Raw genomic sequence first — 17,745 nt, forward strand, 5'->3', positions numbered from 1 at the left:
AGTTGGTGGGCTGCATAGAAATTAATTTTTTAATGTGTCTTTAGTACACTGGCCAAATTATGATGATTTTTGGCAGGCGTCATGTCAATGCTGTGAAGCAAGGTGGAGCATACTTCCATATACTTCACCAAGAATCACTGGAGAGGAAGAACACACTGACCGAACAGGAGGCTCAGGGCACGAGATGGGAAACTGATTTCCAGCTGCCCACATATTTCTCGGATCCAGAGGAGTCAGAGGAAGAAATAAGCATGTAAGTCAACTCAGAGGGCTTTTAGTAGTCCAAGGTCAGTGGTTTTAAAAATAACTATCTCTGGTTTCTGTCATTACTTGGTATTGAGCCAGAATATTACTACTTGTGTGAACTAAAAGAAAAAAGGCTTAAAAATCTGTGTGAATACATCTGAACTTAACAAGCATGGAACAAAAAAATGTTTGAGGCACTGTTAAAAAGGGGTAAGTTTGGAAGGCCGAAGGTCATTTGAACTCAGGAAAGGTTTCATAGCCAACTTAGAACTGATTCTCTGAGAAGAGGAGGAAGTCTGGTGAGAATTTGGCATGCTTTTGTCCCCAAAATAGGACCACAGAACTAAAAACAATAAAGAATTACATGCAGAATAAGTGGCTTGGCTTGCAGACTGTATTTCTTGGCTAGTTCAATCCTTTTACCACCTTCCTCTGGTTTTCTCTCCATTAGATAGGTTTCAATCCTTTGCCTCGGTCTGATCTCTTCAGTGCACCTCTAATGCTTGTTGTGATGTTCTACTTGTCTTCCATCTCTCAATCCTCACTAGGTGGTGAGATAATTAAATACTTGCTCTGCAGGACAGAATGGTTATTCTAGAGGTTACAGACCTTTGGGAGCCTCATTGCATCAAAAGCTCATTCACGTCTAACAGTTTTCCATGGCTGGCTCTATGTCCCCAGTGCTTCCAACTTGAGTTTTATCTGAAGATAAAAAGACTAACGAGAGGCAGAGGCTAATCTGATGATCAAAATGGATTTGGAGTTTGTTCTAAAAATCAATACAGCATTGTAATACCAGTATGCATGACTTCTGTAAAAGATTTCCCAGGAAGTCACAGCACGATGTTACCATTATGAGTTAGGACTGTAGTTAACTATGCTTTCCTCAACAGTTTGCTGTGGCTTTTGTCCAAACTAGGTACTGGCTTCCTTTCATTCACCTTTCTTTCATGAGCTGACTCTCAACTTGGAGAATTCAGTCTCCAGAATCATCCGAGATGCAGTCAGAGCCTAGTCACAAAGTGAGCTGACAATTTATAACCATTATTAAAAAACAAGATACATTTTTTTTTTCCTGTTAGTTTGAAACCCAGTCCAAATAACCAACCAAACACACAAAAAACCACAGATGTGTAGCACAGACAGGCTGAGAGTTTTCAAGCAGAAAAGTATCATATTTACTAGAGTCACCTTTAATATCCAGTGTTCTAAATGGTCAATAGCTGAATAGTTTGAAAATATGAGAAAATAATAGCATGTTACTGAAAAATAAATGGTGTTATGGAAGGAGAAAAGGTATAGGGTGTAGAGGTCAAAGTATTTTGGAAGTTTTGCCTCTATCTGCATGATCTAAAACTTTCTTCTTACCTTAACCAAGTCACCTACAACCATGTTTTTAAATGGCTCTGTGACGCATTGTAATTCTAGGATAATGAAGGCCACACAAACACTTCAGGTAAACAGGATTATTTAATAAAAATAAATTATTGAATACATAACCTCCCAGAAAGCCTTTTGTAAACTCAGTGCTCATTATTCGTTTTTGTACGTGACTGTTCTGTCATCCATAACACAGCTAATCCACATTTATTGCACAGGAAAAAAAATATTGCACATATGAAAAATATCATTGCCTTTATTATTGTGATGATTCAGATCATTGACAGTATTTATTTGCCTCTGTTTAGATATAGCAGGGCTGACCTAAAAAGATTTAACATTCCTCTTTTCCTTTATGAAGGTATAGCCATACAGACAAAATTATGTAGAAATGCCGCCTTCTTGTAAAAACAAAACAAAAAAACCTTCTAGTGATCTTTCAAGGTCCCTTCCAACACCTACAGTTCTGTGATTCTGTGACTTCAACGCGTACACAATAGTCCCATTGTATGTACCGGTATTCTGTTGTTCATTAGGACTTCAAAGAAGAAATTGGAAGAATGATTTGAGGAAGCATAAAACAGGCATGTTGTTCTGAACAACAAAGTATGTGGAATTCATGTGCTCTGGTTATCTCTATCAAGTACAGATTTAGCTAAGGTTATCTGAATGAAGAAGACACTTAATGAGGTTTTGTTTAAGACATTTCTTTTGGGACAGCAGGAACACCTGCCAGTTTTTATGGTTCTTAGATACCTTTGTTAGACTAAATAATAAATGTGTTCATTCATTTCTTAGTTAGCTGTAGAGCTGCACTGATCTCTGGAAAAGAAAAGGTCCCTGAATATAGAGCTGAAATGCCCATGCCAGTGTTGTATGTACTATTTACAGTTTCTGCTTTAGAAAATGTGTAGCAATTGAATGCTTGGGGGACACAGTCCCCAGCCCTTGTTCCAATTATTTACTAGTTTGTAGTAGGTGATAGGAAGCTGACACCCTCAAACTTCTTTAGTTTGAGGAAGGAAATGTTAATCCACAATTGTTCATCCATCTAGGAAGTCTGTGCTAAAGAAATCTGCATGTAACTTTAAGACTCACGCTCCACCCAGTTCTCAGTTAACCTCTCACCTGTTTAAGGCCAATATCATTTCAGTTTTATACTAATTTATTATCCAGTTTACAGTATTTCATGTTATATTTTCTCTGTGGACCTCCTGTCTTACGTAACAGAGCTGTGCCACTCAGTCGCTCTTCTAAATTGCACTGAAGGAGAAAGCAAACTATTGCAGATATATCTGACACACCTCAGTCTTACTGCTCTCTTCTTTTTGGCTTTTTTGACTATCATACTAATTTTTAATGCAGTGATGAAACATTGGAAGGTTGTTCTGTTTATTCTTCTCTTTGTAACTCCTCTGCTGCACACAGTTACTTTACACAGCCCTGTGCACTGTCACTTTTAAAAGCCTCCTTCAGTTGTCTTGGCTTAGGTGATAGAGACTTGGAGTCTGTGTCAGTTGTAGGCATTTCTCCTTATTTTTCATATCGTCATCTTGACATGATGTGAGCAAAAAGTGTTGTATTTCTGAAAAGATGCTATATTCTATCTCCACTAAGTCCATAATCATGCTCTCTCTGCTTTGGAAAGGTATATGAGGTTTTCATATACTTATGCTGCCTTTGAACTATGAGATAGTGCTTTTGACATGAGGACCTGATTCAGCATCCCAGAGGAATATATTTTGAAAAACAGGTCATGGCATACTCCTGTTTACTGACAAGTGATTTGTTCATTCTTTAGAGACAAAAAGGTCTGTAGAAAAGGTCACATTCAGCTTTGCATGCTGTGCTCACTAACTTTATGTGATTGTTTTCTGTGACTTTTAAGTTCTTGTGATTGTTGTGTGAGATTCTCTGTTCGTTCCTTTCTGTTTCCTGTGGAAAACAAACTTTCTGATTATGTAGTATGTCTTTGTTACACTGTGCATTTGTGGGCCTTGGAAGTAAAAAATGGCAAAGATTGAAGCATATCATTAAACTAGCAGGAACAAATTCTGCTTTTCCAGAGCCCTTTAGAAAGTGTCTGCAGACAGATTGTATGCTCCTATAAGACAATTTCATTCTGTCAGAGTTATCAGCAACAATCTTTGTTCTCAGGTTAAAGGCAATTTTTGAAGTGCTTAAGGTTTAAAAAGTAGAGTCTTGAATGTAAGGAAAAGAAATAACTTTTTATTTGGCAGACAGTTCAGTGAAACATGTACCTTATTACTAGGGAGTTGTCATGTCATGTTCTATAAAAGGTTTGGGCTTGTCTGTGTCAGACTGGGCCCACACTTTGAATCGATGTTTTAGCCATCCATGCATCCATGTCCTAGTGCAGAACAGCTCCGTACTCAGGTGTGGTCTGAATAGGTAGATCACCGGAGGAAGCAGTCCGTCACTTGGGCTGTGAGGCTGACCCTGCCCTTCTTCCTGTGCAGACACAAAGGAGTAAGTCAGGGCTCCAAACCAAAGATTTGCATTCAGTAAATGATTCAGGGAACTGCTTTCTATCACTTCTTAGCTCTTTCCAAGACAGATCTTTTAAGAGCTGCTGTGTATGTCGGCATAAGGTCAGAGATGGCATCCTGTGACACTCACTGATTCTTCAGGAGGCTCTCAGACAGTCTCTTTAATAGTATAGATGGGTTTAAGACACACTGTTTATCTCAATTCAAGATATGCCAGCATATCATGCATGTTAGCATACATATAGTGAATGAATTTGGGATTGAAAGCATTCTCACATATCTCTGTAGAAATCATAGAATGGTTTGGATTGGAAGAGACCTTAAAGATCATCTAAATTCAGTCTGCCTGCCACAGGCAGGGACACCTCCCACCATACCAGGTGTCCCAAAGTCCCATCCAATGTGGTCTCAAACACTTCCAGGGATGGAGCATTCGCAGCTTCTCTGGGCAACCTGTGTCAAGTGCCTCACCACCCTTTGAGTAAACAACTTAATGTCTAATCTAAATCTACCCTTTTTAATGTTTAAAGCCATTCCCCCTTGTCCTGTCACTACATTCCCTGACAAGAAGTCCCTCCCCAGCTATCCCGTAGGCCCCCTTTTAGGTACTGGAAAGTTGCTGGAATTCCTGGAGACTTCTCTTCCCCAGGTTGAGCATCCCCAACTCTCTTCCTTCACAGGAGAGGTGCTCCAGCAACCTTGATCATCTTCACGGCCCTCCTCTGCACTCCTAGTAGATCTGTGTCCCTCTTGTGTTGGGTGCATGCCCCCAACTTCAGTTTCAAATAAATCTTCAATTGCTAATAATAAGTAGTAGTATAAATAGGTAAACACAAATAATAACATTTATAAGTTATCATAAACATACTATGAATAATTATACATCCTGGTAGGTATCTGATTTGCAATATTATATATATGTGGTAATTCCCAATTTAGAGAAATAGTTAAGTATTTTTTTTTTAAATGTGAGGAGAGTGGGAATGTGGTGATGTGAACACTGTAAATGATTTTATTGGTTCTGACTTCATTTCACATACTTTTTTTTTTTTTTAAACTCTATTCTGTTCTTTCTTATAGTTGTTCTCTAACAGAAGGCAACCACTTGAAGAAGTCATGGAAGAAGAAAAAAAAGATGACCTTACGGTCTTTCACTCCTGCTTATACCAGTGTCCTGATTCCAAGACCCCCGGAAGCAAAAAGGTATATTTGAAGGCAGGTTTATGTCATACTTTCCTGGCTGGACACCAGGGGAATTTACAGACCCATAATGCATATCCATCTCTTTAACTGGTGGACACGATTAGGTGATCTTTAAGGTCCCTGCCAGCCCAAACCATTCTATGATTCTGTGATTCCTGAGAATTTCATGAGGGTAAATAAAAATAATCAGTCTTCAGCGACTGTTAAATTTCAATTGTAAATGTTTGAATCCTATTAAGTTACTGAAAACCCTGTGTGGGTGCGTGTGAACAATCACACATTCTTTGCCCTCCAGATTTTGATTCAGAAAATTCTGACTTATTTGAATATACGGTATAGCTTTTGAGATAAGGCTTATCTTAAGGAAAGGCTGTAAAAGTTAATATTTAATTTACCTAGTTGTTTTTTTTTTTTTTTTAAAAAAAAAAGGTAAGCCTAGGAAAGAGAGGGATAAGACAGTACACGTACCATGTGCACTATTTTGTTTATTAACCTGTTGCTCACTGAAAGTACCTTTATATATTTACACTTGCCTGTGGACTAAGTTAAAATGCTAAAGATAATCTTAGTTCAGAAAAAGATCAGCCTGGCATTTTGAACTAACACATTGCCTCTTCTCAGATGCAAAGCCTTAGAAGCTACTGTAGAATCCAAAAAAAAAGAAACAAAACAAACATAAGAAATCAAATCATGAGATTATAAATCCTGGAACCCTCATAGGTATGAAAGTACTGAGTACATCACAAAGGCAAGTCTATTGGAACATTTCCCACCAAAGAATACGCATCAACATTGCAAAAACCTCCAGAGGTGTCTATAATTCACTGGGACAATAAACAATTTGTTACAGAAATGCCCTTTATCAACAAGAGCTTTTATTGTTAGACTATCTACTTGGCAACATGTTGGCATTTTGACTATGTTTTCCTAACTGTAGCATAACACATTTGTTTCTCCACTTTACAGTGAACATCTTTTCCGACAACTGTGTGCCATACACTGGCTTTTGGAAGCTTTGACCCTTGAATCCAACAGTTCGATGCATTCCATATTAACCTGCTGGAATCCAATGTATGTGCATAATGTGCAGTAGTCTTTGGAGTAAGGGTTTTGGAATCTTTTGTCCTTTATACATTGTTGTTTCTCTTATTTCAAGTAAAAACTATTTGAGTGAAATGTTATTAATTCTATGCCATGCAGCATAAACAAATTTTGCATTGACGTTGCCCCCATGCAGTCAGCAGGGAGTTGTACAGTCAAATTAGTAGCACAGCGTGGTCCTCTATTATTGCAAGCTGCAGAACTAGCAGAAAATACTGAGTTGACCCAACCAAATTTAGTTATGTTTTCTTTCCTTTTTTCTTTTGTTAATAATTATGAAAATTAAATACAAGTATTAATACGTGTTTGCGTATTCCTGGAGCCTTCTTTAGAGGGTTATCCCAGTGAACGCAACAGGAATTCCAGGAATGTTATAAATACAGAACAAAGCCAGCTATTAGGTGATATTTAGTGGCTGTTTTTATTCTATCAATTACGTTACGACGGAGATGGTACTTCTAACAAAACTGCATTGTGTTGCTTCTGAATTTTTGTGCTGTTAGAAGTAAATAATCATTTAAGTTCTCAGAACTTTTAGTTAATAAATATAACAATGTTGACATAACTCTTTTTAAAATTATTCGTGTGTATTTGGTAAAACATTGAACAGTTTATGCTCTGATGTGCAGGGCAGAGCTCTTCTGTTTTCTCTGTATATTCTCAGTCAAGACAAACTGCATTTATATATAACAAGAGTGGCAGAGTAGCATTATGTAGAATGAGCCTGATAAATTAGACAGGAGAATCAGTCCAGTCCAGCATGTATAATAGATGGGTTTTCAACCCCTGACATATGAGGAACAACCTGGGATAAGAGGAACAGTTTGTCAATGAACCTCACAAATACAGGCTGACAGCAGAGTGTAAAGACTCTGGATTCATTTCCAGGTTCAGAAGTAGTATTGTCTCTTGTATACTTCCTACTTTCTGTTGCAGTCTGTAACCACCACTCCTCTTCCTCAAAGTTACTTGAACTGGTATACATATACACATACTTCATTTTGCAGTAACCATGAAAAATTAGACTTTGCATTTAGATCACATACTGTCTGTCCACACAAAAAGATTTTCAGATGTGGCAAAGGAAGCAAGCTTAGAACACTAATCTGCTTTGGAAAACCTTTGACTGATTAGATAGGGACCGCATGATAAATGAGCCAACCTCAGCAGTGACCTGTTGTTATACCACAGCTGCAAGTGCTGCAGCTTTCACATTTTCCTTTGTCAACATGATGTAACATTTAAACCTTTGGACTAGTACAGCTCCTCACTCTGCCAACAGCTTTGAAAAATCAAACCTGTATAAGCAGACATTCTACAGCAGCAGCCCTAAAACCACAGCATCTAAATTAATGGAAAGCCTTTTGTCCAACTGCATTTTGAATTCTTTCCCTAATGTAAGTATTTCTCTAAGAGGCATGCTCAGGTGTAACTACTAATTAGCTGTTTACATGTGGGTACATGAGTTGTGTGTACTCTCAAAAGTTTGTATGAGTTACATGAAGCTTTGTGAATTCTAGGTATAAGGCTACTGACTTGTAATCTATTTCTGATTTGTTCCTGTGCTTTTCTGGTGTTGACTTAGGAGGAAGAGAAAAGACTGAAGATTACCTAGTTTTGTACTAAAATGCATTGCAGAGCTGGCAGATAAACTGTTCTGTCAGGTCTATCAAGCACAGGTACTCACTAATGGATGAGTAAGAGGAATACAGAGTAACAAACCCCTAAGTTAAACAGATATGTATTTAGTGGATCAGTTGTTTAAACCACAGAACAGTTTTGCTGTTTTTACCTCCTGTTGAATATTACAGATGTGGATGACAGTATGATCATAAAACTGCTACAACTGACTACTAATTAAAACCCTTACTTAATATTTACATGGGACTACACTGTCTAAGCCAATTTGCTAACAGTGAGGGTGTAAGGAACTCTGTACAAGTCTCCCTAAGTCTGAAGAGAAATACACTTGTACATCTAGCAGTGTCTTTGAACTAAGTACTCCCTAGTAATGCTGAAAGCAAATCTATTTGATATTGGCAGTCAAGAAAGGAAACTTACGGGGAAAAAGATGATGATGTTCTTTAGTTTGCACTGACTCACTCATAACATCAGATAAAGCTCCATTCAAGTTGACATTGTCTTCAGAGTAAAGCACAAGGGAATTTACACTACCATGAGGGGTTTGACCATGAGAAGACTGACTACTAAGCTGAGAGATGACTGGAGTAGATATCTTGTTTGTCTTCCTGCTAAGTGGACAGTGTCGTGCTTTCCACATGTATTTCTGTACATAGAAAAAAGAATAAAAAGGATTTTCAACATCAAATGTCAACAGCAAAGTTTGTTTCAAAATTCTGTAGCAAATTTGACAAGAAACACATTTCCATAACTAATCACAGCAGTAGGTCTTTCTAGCCTTCCTGTAACCTCAAAGATTTTTTCTTCAGTGACTTCAACAAAGTAGTGATTTCTTGGATCATACCTCCTTTAATTTGTTATCTTTCTTTGATATTCCTCTGCTGAAGTAACACTGAAGCAGCAGAGAAGGTTGGTAATAGAGAGACTTTCTCATGTCCACGGAGGAATAGGTCAAAATGGTTTGATAAATGTTTGGGTCTCCTCCCTACACCCAATAACCTGGCAAATAAGTTTCCTGTGTCAGGAATGTAGATCTGAAAGCAGATTGAATTCTGCAGGTTTGATAATCAGAACACCATGCATTATAAAGCAAGTACCCCTGGAGAAACCCAATAATTCCACTAGAAGTTTCATATCAAATATGAAAAGCAGAGTTCAAGTAATAATTAGTATAAGTGACAGAGAGGAAATTATCATTAAGTCAGGAAAGTTATTTCAGAAAAATAATCCCAGTAATATGGATGCTAAAAGACACACAAGGTTGACATGAACTTTGTTTACCTCTGCGCACATTCATTTGGACCTGACTTTAGAGAACAGATAAGACTATATGGAAAAGTCAGAAAGCCCTCTATTTAGAAACACCCCTGTTAATTCTGTGACTTGCTGACTTTGCTAACAGCAAAAGAATATTTGCATAAAAACACAATTTTTGTCTTTTAGAAGTTTCACAACTCTTACTGCTTATTCCCCAACAGCAATCTTCATCTTCCATTAAATCATTTTTGTTATTATGTCAGGAGGGTACAAGCTACAAGTGCTGACAAATAACAAGAGCAAACAGCTTGCATGTAACAACAGCTCATACTTCTAAGAGTGCCTCACCTGGGGCTTTAAAAGCCTTTTACAAAACTTCTTTAAATTTGCCTTACAGGGGGCAAAGCAAGGAACTAAAATCTTAGGCAAACTGCTGAATATCAAAATGTAAGATGTGCTAGAGTGGAAAATAGCAGAATCCACTGGTTCCTTACTAAGCTCTTCTAGTTATGCTCCTAAGCCAAACTCATTCCCACTTTATTTCCATCCATTCACTTAGGGGGCAAGTGCAAGCCAAAGGCTACGTAAGTTTTGACAAAATATTTAATTCTTCCCACAATGGTAATTACCTCTAAGGCCAAGCCACCATTTCAATCTGCAGAATAGCTACATGTTGCTTTTGCTATTACCTAGCATCAAATTGTTATTCATCAAAACCCAGAGAGACAAACTATCTGCATTCACAGGATCCAGAGTATAAAACGTGGTATCAGGAAGTTCAATTAGGCAACAACAACCAAAAAAAAAATGCTTGAAAAGTTAGATTAGTTCCCCAGGAAGAAATTAACAATGAAGTTACCTTTGTATTTGTAACAAAGAGCTCCCACATGAATGCTACTAACTTTTCCTCTTCCATTTCTTTCACTGTTTTTTTACAGCCACCAGGGTCCCTAAGTGAAAACAATTTAATCAGTTTCTCATTTCAAGAGTCCTTGTTTTATTACAACTTCTTTTAAGAAATGTAGTAAACATATAAGCTGTGAGTACGCTACAGTCACAAGTGCAGGTGAACCTAAATACAGAAAAGTCATTTTTGCAAGATAACACACTTGTACTGGGTCAGATTATGCTCTCAGCTTTCTCTGTGCAAGAATCTTATCCAGTATAGCCAGATTTCACAGATAGAAATGACAGGAGGTTCATACAAGTTTGATTTTTCAAAGCTGTTGGCAGAGTGAGGAGCTGTACTAGTCCAAAGGTTTAAATGTTACATCATGTTGACAAAGGAAAATGTGAAAGCTGCAGCACTTGCAGCTGTGGTATAACAACAGGTCACTGCTGAGGTTGGCTCATTTATCATGCGGTCCCTATCTAATCAGTCAAAGGTTTTCCAAAGCAGATTAGTGTTCTAAGCTTGCTTCCTTTGCCACATCTGAAAATCTTTTTGTGTGGACAGACAGTATGTGATCTAACTGTACGAAATGTAAACCTCATTTTTTGTGGCTACCGCAAAAATATACATACATGCAAATCAGTTCACAACATAAGTTTTCTTCACACTGAAAATTAAAATGAGACCTGTATCTGAGAGGTCTTAGCCCCAAGCTCTAAGCTGGATTTTATCTCCAAAGCTTTTCAGCCAGCTGTTTTGCTTTGAATTCTCAGGCAAAAACTTTTAAAAGTGGACATATGCATATTTGTGCAAAGGTTCTTAATTATAAAGCTTGCACCTGTATTTTGGCCTTTTCTTTAGGGTTGATCAATGTATTTTTGATGGTTTAATCAGTGTTACATCCCTACATAATAGGTATATATTTGTACCCCATTTCACAGATGTTTAAGACAGAGAAATCAAGGAGGTTTGCCAAGCTCATACAGTTTGTCTGTGGGAGAGCTGGAGATCATAACCCCAACTGCTGCAAATGCAGTCTAGTGAAATTACCACAGTCTCTGCAGGTTTTCATATTTCTAATTAATGTCTGCCTAGCTCACAGCTATGGAGGTTAATATTTCAAAAATATTATAAATATGGACAGGATGGAGTATTAATTTCCCCAGTTTTTCTAACTCGCTAATTGGAACAGATTCTAATACTATAAAATGGAGGGCACGGAGATATTCAGAGTCGTAGGCTATCCTGAGTTGGAAGGGATCCAAACATCATCAAGTCCAACTCCTTTCTCCACACAGGATCTCCCAAAAATCAAGCCCTATTTCTGAGAGCATTGTCCAAACTATTCTTGAACCCTGTCAGGCTTCATACCAGGACCACTTCCTTGAGGCCCCTCTGTTTCTGTTGATAGTCATAAAGAGGACCTATATCTCTGTGGTATTAGCTGTGCTTTGCTTCCTGTTCTCTCTCTCTCCAAGATCTGCCAGCTGGGCTGCTACCAGGACTGGCTTGAGACAACTCAGCTCATCTTGGAGAAAGCACCAATTGCAGCCACTCCTTAGAACAGCTCTTCTCCCCCAAACAAACATTAACAGCAGCATAGATGGGTTTCAGATATCCAGCTATTCTATCTGCCTGTATGGTAACCATAAATAGAAAAGATAATTGGATTCTTCTTAGAAGGGCTTTGGCAATACATGCCAAGAACAGAACAGATGACATCTGTATGCAGCGTAAGCTCAGTATTGAGCAGAGGCTCCAGTCCCATTGGAGTCAACCTTCATGTTCAAACTGCATCTCAATTCTAGAGCTCTAGGAAGTTCAGTGGTGTAGCCAGCATCTTAGAGGCTTGCACTCTGACTAATAAGAGTCACAGGGGAGCCATCATTAAAACTAGTCAATGGTAGAGCTTTGAGGTTGGCTAGGAGTTTGGCACTCTTGAAACTTACCTTGGCCACAGCTAATAGAAGATCTTTATTATAAGCATGTTTCTTAAAATTTTAGTCCATTAGCTGGTACCCAGCAATTTCAGCAGTAATTTCTTCTAGTATTTCTTCACAGTATAATATTCAAATCTGTACTTTAAACAAGTGGAAGTAGCTTGTGCTGATATTTAACACAGTTACCGTTCAGCAGTCATTTTCTATTACAGTATATGCGGTGCTTCACAAAAATACAGAAAAACGACCTTTTGAAGTTGAGGATTGCAACTTCAAGATGCTGAATGCTCAATACAATACCACTTACTACCATGTGGGACATACCAAGCACCTCAAAGGATGACTTAGAATTTGACAGCTAACACTGGGATTTTTAATAAGCGTGTTTGGAGGGAATAATGCACAGATGATGGCCATCTCAATGTCTTTCCAGGGGCTGGCATATAAGCAGGAATGAAATAGCAGTGGAGAGGAAAATAAATATGTCAATTTTAAGGAAAACAGTGAGTTAAATTGGCTTTCCAGGTGTTTGAGAGAGGAGAATATAAACATCCACATTACAGTGGAAGGCAGAAAGAGTAGAGACCATTGTTAGAGAGAGAGATCTCAGAGATGGATAGTTTGGAACATATAGCCAATGAAGGACTACTTGAGGTCTTACGTTTTAGCAGATGACGATAAGGAGATGAAAGATGTAACTGGATACCTCTTGTTTTTAAAAGTATTAAATTCCATTTGACATTTAAAAGAAGAAGGGCAAAGTGATGGTGTAGACTCAAAAATTCAGAAGACTTGACAATTATGCCAATAGAATACTAACAGCACAGTACAGGAACTGAAGCTTGAATTTCTGTGTATTTTGTTCAAATTTTCCAGTTTTCTAATGTACTATTTTTATAAGCATCTAATGTAAATAATAATAATAATAATCTGTTATCTCCTGCTTGATGCTTTCCTTTTGTTTTTGTTTGTTTTGCTTTGTTTGTTTTTCACAGCTTGAAAGAACAATGCTTTTGCTTTCAAAAGGGATTAATGATTTGGGTGCCTTTGTATTTGGTTACCTATCTTGAAACTTCTTCTAGAAGTCTGTATTTTTTAAAGAAGCTTAAATTTTTTAAAGTACTAAATATTGGGTCTCTGAGGATGTTTCATTTGGGCCAATGTATGTGACATCCTCTCTGCAAGAAGAATGAATGCACTGTTGAGTTAGCATGTTTTTACACAGAGTTTTTATCAGCCCTGCAGAAGCTGATCCAGATACCACATGGCGACACGTCAAAAGATGTCCCTAAACAAGAAGATATGGTTGAGAAGACTGGACTGCAGAGGTATGTTACTCCATGTGTTCCTGAATGACTAGGAGAAGCAACTCACCAGGACAGAACTTAAGCGTTTTTTCTCAGAACAGCTGAATTCAGTGTTCAGTGAATTTAAATGATACTAACGCTTCTTGGCATGGATGGCAGAATAAACTTACACTAGGTGTGTTCCTTCACTACTTACTTCTCTGGTGGTTTCTATAGCTGTAAGACCAACACAACAAGCTATTCTTATAATTAGATTTTGCTGGAGTAGAGATCAAGAGAAAAATTAATTTTAAACTTTGTACCTGAATAGCAAGGAACTCCAGCAAGTCTGTCATGTTAAGAGTGTTTTATCAGCACCTGTAGAATGTCTCACATTCTGGAGAAGCCATACTGTACACTATTTTAAAACTTGTCTTGTCTTACAGTTTGCTGTCAGTGGCTCAGAAGGATTACAGAGTAAACATGCCATTCATTAAAGAGCAAGAGAGAATAATATTAAGGAATCAGAGGCCCAGAAGGCAGGGATGAGTTTACAAATATGTTTTTGAAGGTTGTTATATGCTGTATAAACTCAGCTCAATGTGTGGAGGAAGTTTGGCATGCAAATGTCACAAGATGGTTACCACAAGATATTAATTCCAAGTTTTTTTGTTGTTGTTTTATTTGCAGCTGCCATATCAGCTCTTTCATTAAAAGAAAATCTAATCTGTGGGCTGATACGAGGCAAAAGTTCGCAGAAATCCGTGAAGAAGCAGCTTGTTGTTTACATGACACCCTAGAGAGCCTTGAGAGGTAAAAAGAGACTCTTTTTAAAATTCTTAAAGACCCTGCACCTTGCTTCTCACCAGATTTAGGACTTGTCTTCAGATGTTTTAAAATGCATCTACTGATTTAGATAAAAATAAGAATAAAGGCATGGTCTAGAAAACTTCATGACTGTCCACATACAAAAAATATACTACAGAACTTATGGCAGTGTTTTGGGATATTTCTGAATGACTCTTGTGGAACACAGTTCTGATAAATACGTTGTATATATTTACTTTGAATGTCATGGTCCTTTAGACCCAAAGAGAGAATAATAAATTCAGTTCACGTATAGTCTGCATGGCTATCTTGTAGTTTCATTTCAGAGATCTCTGTACTGTTCTTCATCATTACTTTGACTATTCTCGTAGTAACAGTTGCAATGTCCTCTCTCAAGGCCTTTTCCCAGATCAGTGACGTTTCTCCTTTGTTGTTTAGCTGAAATCTGTCTTCCTTTTCCTTTCACAGATGAATGTTTCTGGGTGATAGTTGTGCAAATTGATTTTTCTCAATAAGCAACAGGCCTGAAATCCTTCCCTACGTGGCTGTTCTGCAGAATGTTATAGGCACAGTTTTCTTTCCCCTTTTCTCTTCCTTCTTCTTTCCAATCTTCTGTTCCATTCTGTAGTTAGATTTTTTTTTTTTTTTTTTTTTTTTGCCCCAGAGATTTCCTTCTTTGGAGCTGGGTCCTTACTTCCCTGAGCAGCTCTTGTGGCTGCCTAAAGAACTAATCATTCTGATAGTATTCTTCAGTATGGAAGGAGAATTTTACCCTAAATCATTGTGAATCATTACTGTTTATTTTGTTTGTTTGTTTTTAAGTAGTGGATACCTTATAGAAAGTGGAGTTTTCAATTAAAATTAAAATTTCAATATATGTGTTTTGTCTTTGAAGTTTTTTGTACCTCCTGGAGTTGATGTAAAACATAAACAGTTTTTCGTATGCTTGTAGAAGAAATAGGAAGTATATTAGTATCCACAGACTCGTCATACAATGTGTTCTTTACATTCGTTGTTCTCTGCCTTCCTTAGTATCTTTGGAATTAACTGTGAAGAGGAACGGTAATTTTTCAAGGACAGCTTTAATACTTTTTTTTGTAGGAGCCAGGAAGAGCGATGCTCTCAAAAATACCAAGCTTTGAAACGATTGAAGTATTTTAAAAAAGACATGGAAAGACTAAGACAGCTGGACGTGAGAACTGAAAGAGAACATGTTGAAGATGAAATAAAATGGTAAGGAGTCACAGAGACCCTCAGATGGTCATGGTCACAGAGCTGTCATTAGTAAAAAATAAAAAATAAAAATAATAATTCTGCAATTCCATGTCTTTGCTTTGTGTAGAAAGAGAGAGTGCAAGCTGCATGGAACATGTTTTTCAGCCTACCCTCTTTTGTTCTCCTTGCTAGTAAGCCTTCTGTCCTTCACATATAGCAGTAATGAAAAGCCAATTTCTTATCTCAGGGCCAAAATGCAGGTGGCCCAGGAACTTATCAGTCATGAGTTAATGAATAAACCTAGTCTTGGCCTATATAGCAAAACTCTGGTTTTAGTTCTCCAACATATGTTCCAGCTGTCCACTAGATTTAAGTTCTGACATGTAAATAAGCCCTGAAACTGGAATGAATGTGGTTTTGCTTTTATATTCTCAGTTCTGCTACAAAAAGCCTTAATGTGGACAAAGCTTCATGAGTATAAAGAAGACTTGCACCAGTATAATTTTCCCCCCATATGAGATTAGTACTATCAGCCAGCTATTCCTTCATATAAAAATCATACTTCCATAGTAAGGAGGCTTGTCTTCCTTTGACTATGCCAGCATAGTTAGATGAGTATACCTTTTTGTGGCCAGTTCTGCAAAGTGCTCATGAGAGAGGTATACGAAATCTCTGACACAGCTGCTCAACCCCCTTCTGGAGACACTAGGTCATGTCAGAGAAATTGCTTTCACCATAGCACTTATTTTATTTACAACATGGCTGGCTTTTTCCCATACTCTTGCAAACACTGCCTTGCTAGGAAAGCTGGATCGCAGTAGGAATGCTTTATTATGTTATGCTGTCAGTCTAGTTGTTTTCTCTCTCTCAAGAAGTGAGAAAAATAAAAATAAAATATGAACAGTGTGATATGAACCCACTGGCCCTAGCTTCCTTTCTCAAAGAAATTATCTTAATGCACAAATGGGTTATACAAGACCTGCTTGTGACACAGTTCTGGTAACTGGGATAGTAATGAGTTGGCTAAACAGCCATACCAGCAGTATGCAACTGAGTATAGAAGCGGCTCTACTGAAGACAAGAACCTATGTGTTTCCTTTTTTACTGATTTAAGGAAGAAATTCCTCACCCTTCTCCTGCTGTACCAGTAACGTGCATCCTAAACTGTGGGGAGGCAGCACTTCCTGCTGGTGTGTTGCCAAATCCTCAGCCAGCAAACCCAGTCATGCACGGTCTGGAAAGGCTTAGAACATCAGTCTTTAGGACTGTCAAAACAGCACAGCAGAATTTACACAGAACATTAAAAAAAAATGGAAGTCTATTCACAAGAGTTTTATTTTTATTGTAATGTGTAATTCTCCTTCTGGCTCTCTATACTCGGAATGCAATGGTAAAGACTGTGTTACAGCATGCTCACATCGGTGAGATTTATGTCAGCACATAATGAAGAATGATGTTAACGGGGGGAAAGGAATAGTAAAGAAAATCAGAAAGTGTTTCAGAGAAGGCACTGATTGCATTAGAAAAATCTGTAGAGGCTAAACATAAATGGGGAAAAGGTGAAGAGGACGTATCTAGTAAAAATGGAAACATTGTTTAGTTTTTTTATTATTTGCTTTCATAACCAAGTTTGTCATTCAAAATGTAAATGAACAATGAAGAAGCATCTATTTTAATGCCCTGTAAAGGGAGATAGTGCACAAGTTCTATTAAATAAAGCTCCTTTGCATTATTCAATGGGAATTATACTGAGTATTGTATTCCACAAAGAACCCCTCCCTCCCTCCTTTTTTTTTTTTTTTAAAAAAAAAAAAAAAGCTGTGGAGATGGCAAAGTGGCAGAAATGTCAGGCAGACCTAGAGTTATCCATCAGATAAGCATTTGTTCCTAGGGCATCTCTTTTACTGCTGTTCCTCTTTCTGCTAAAGGTTTCCTGTATTGCTGGCCAGACTCCCAGAGTCTGTGAAGAATGACCATTACGTGAAGAAAATCTTAAAGAAACTGGAAAAATTTGGCATGACTCCTGATTTAAAAATTCATCCTGATACCTTTCTTAAGGCTTTGACTGATCTACAGGTGTGGGAACTGTGTTCTCCAGAAATTGCTGCAGCTGTGGAGGTGAGACAAGTCCAGTTCTTGATTCTCTGTATGATAAGGTTGAGGAAATCAGACACCTATGGGTGAAATTCACGCAGTGGAAAGTTACCAGATGAAATCATTTAGGATCTCATTATTGAAGATGGTAC

General features: G+C 37.8%; 1 protein-coding gene across 1 annotated transcript in view; it reads left to right on the plus strand.

Moving 5' to 3' along the window:
- The window catches only part of CCDC60 (coiled-coil domain containing 60), a 59,391-nt gene that overhangs the window by 38,236 nt on the left and 3,410 nt on the right, over positions 1-17,745 (plus strand). Inside the window, 8 exon segments of the mRNA XM_035340406.1 lie at positions 77-253; positions 5,217-5,339; positions 6,306-6,410; positions 13,408-13,421; positions 13,423-13,498; positions 14,147-14,269; positions 15,386-15,517; positions 17,428-17,617. Of these exon segments, the coding sequence (XP_035196297.1) occupies positions 77-253; positions 5,217-5,339; positions 6,306-6,410; positions 13,408-13,421; positions 13,423-13,498; positions 14,147-14,269; positions 15,386-15,517; positions 17,428-17,617 (940 nt within the window).

This window comes from Oxyura jamaicensis, chromosome 15 (genome assembly GCF_011077185.1).
Source record: "Oxyura jamaicensis isolate SHBP4307 breed ruddy duck chromosome 15, BPBGC_Ojam_1.0, whole genome shotgun sequence".
NCBI classification, from domain to species: domain Eukaryota; kingdom Metazoa; phylum Chordata; class Aves; order Anseriformes; family Anatidae; genus Oxyura; species Oxyura jamaicensis.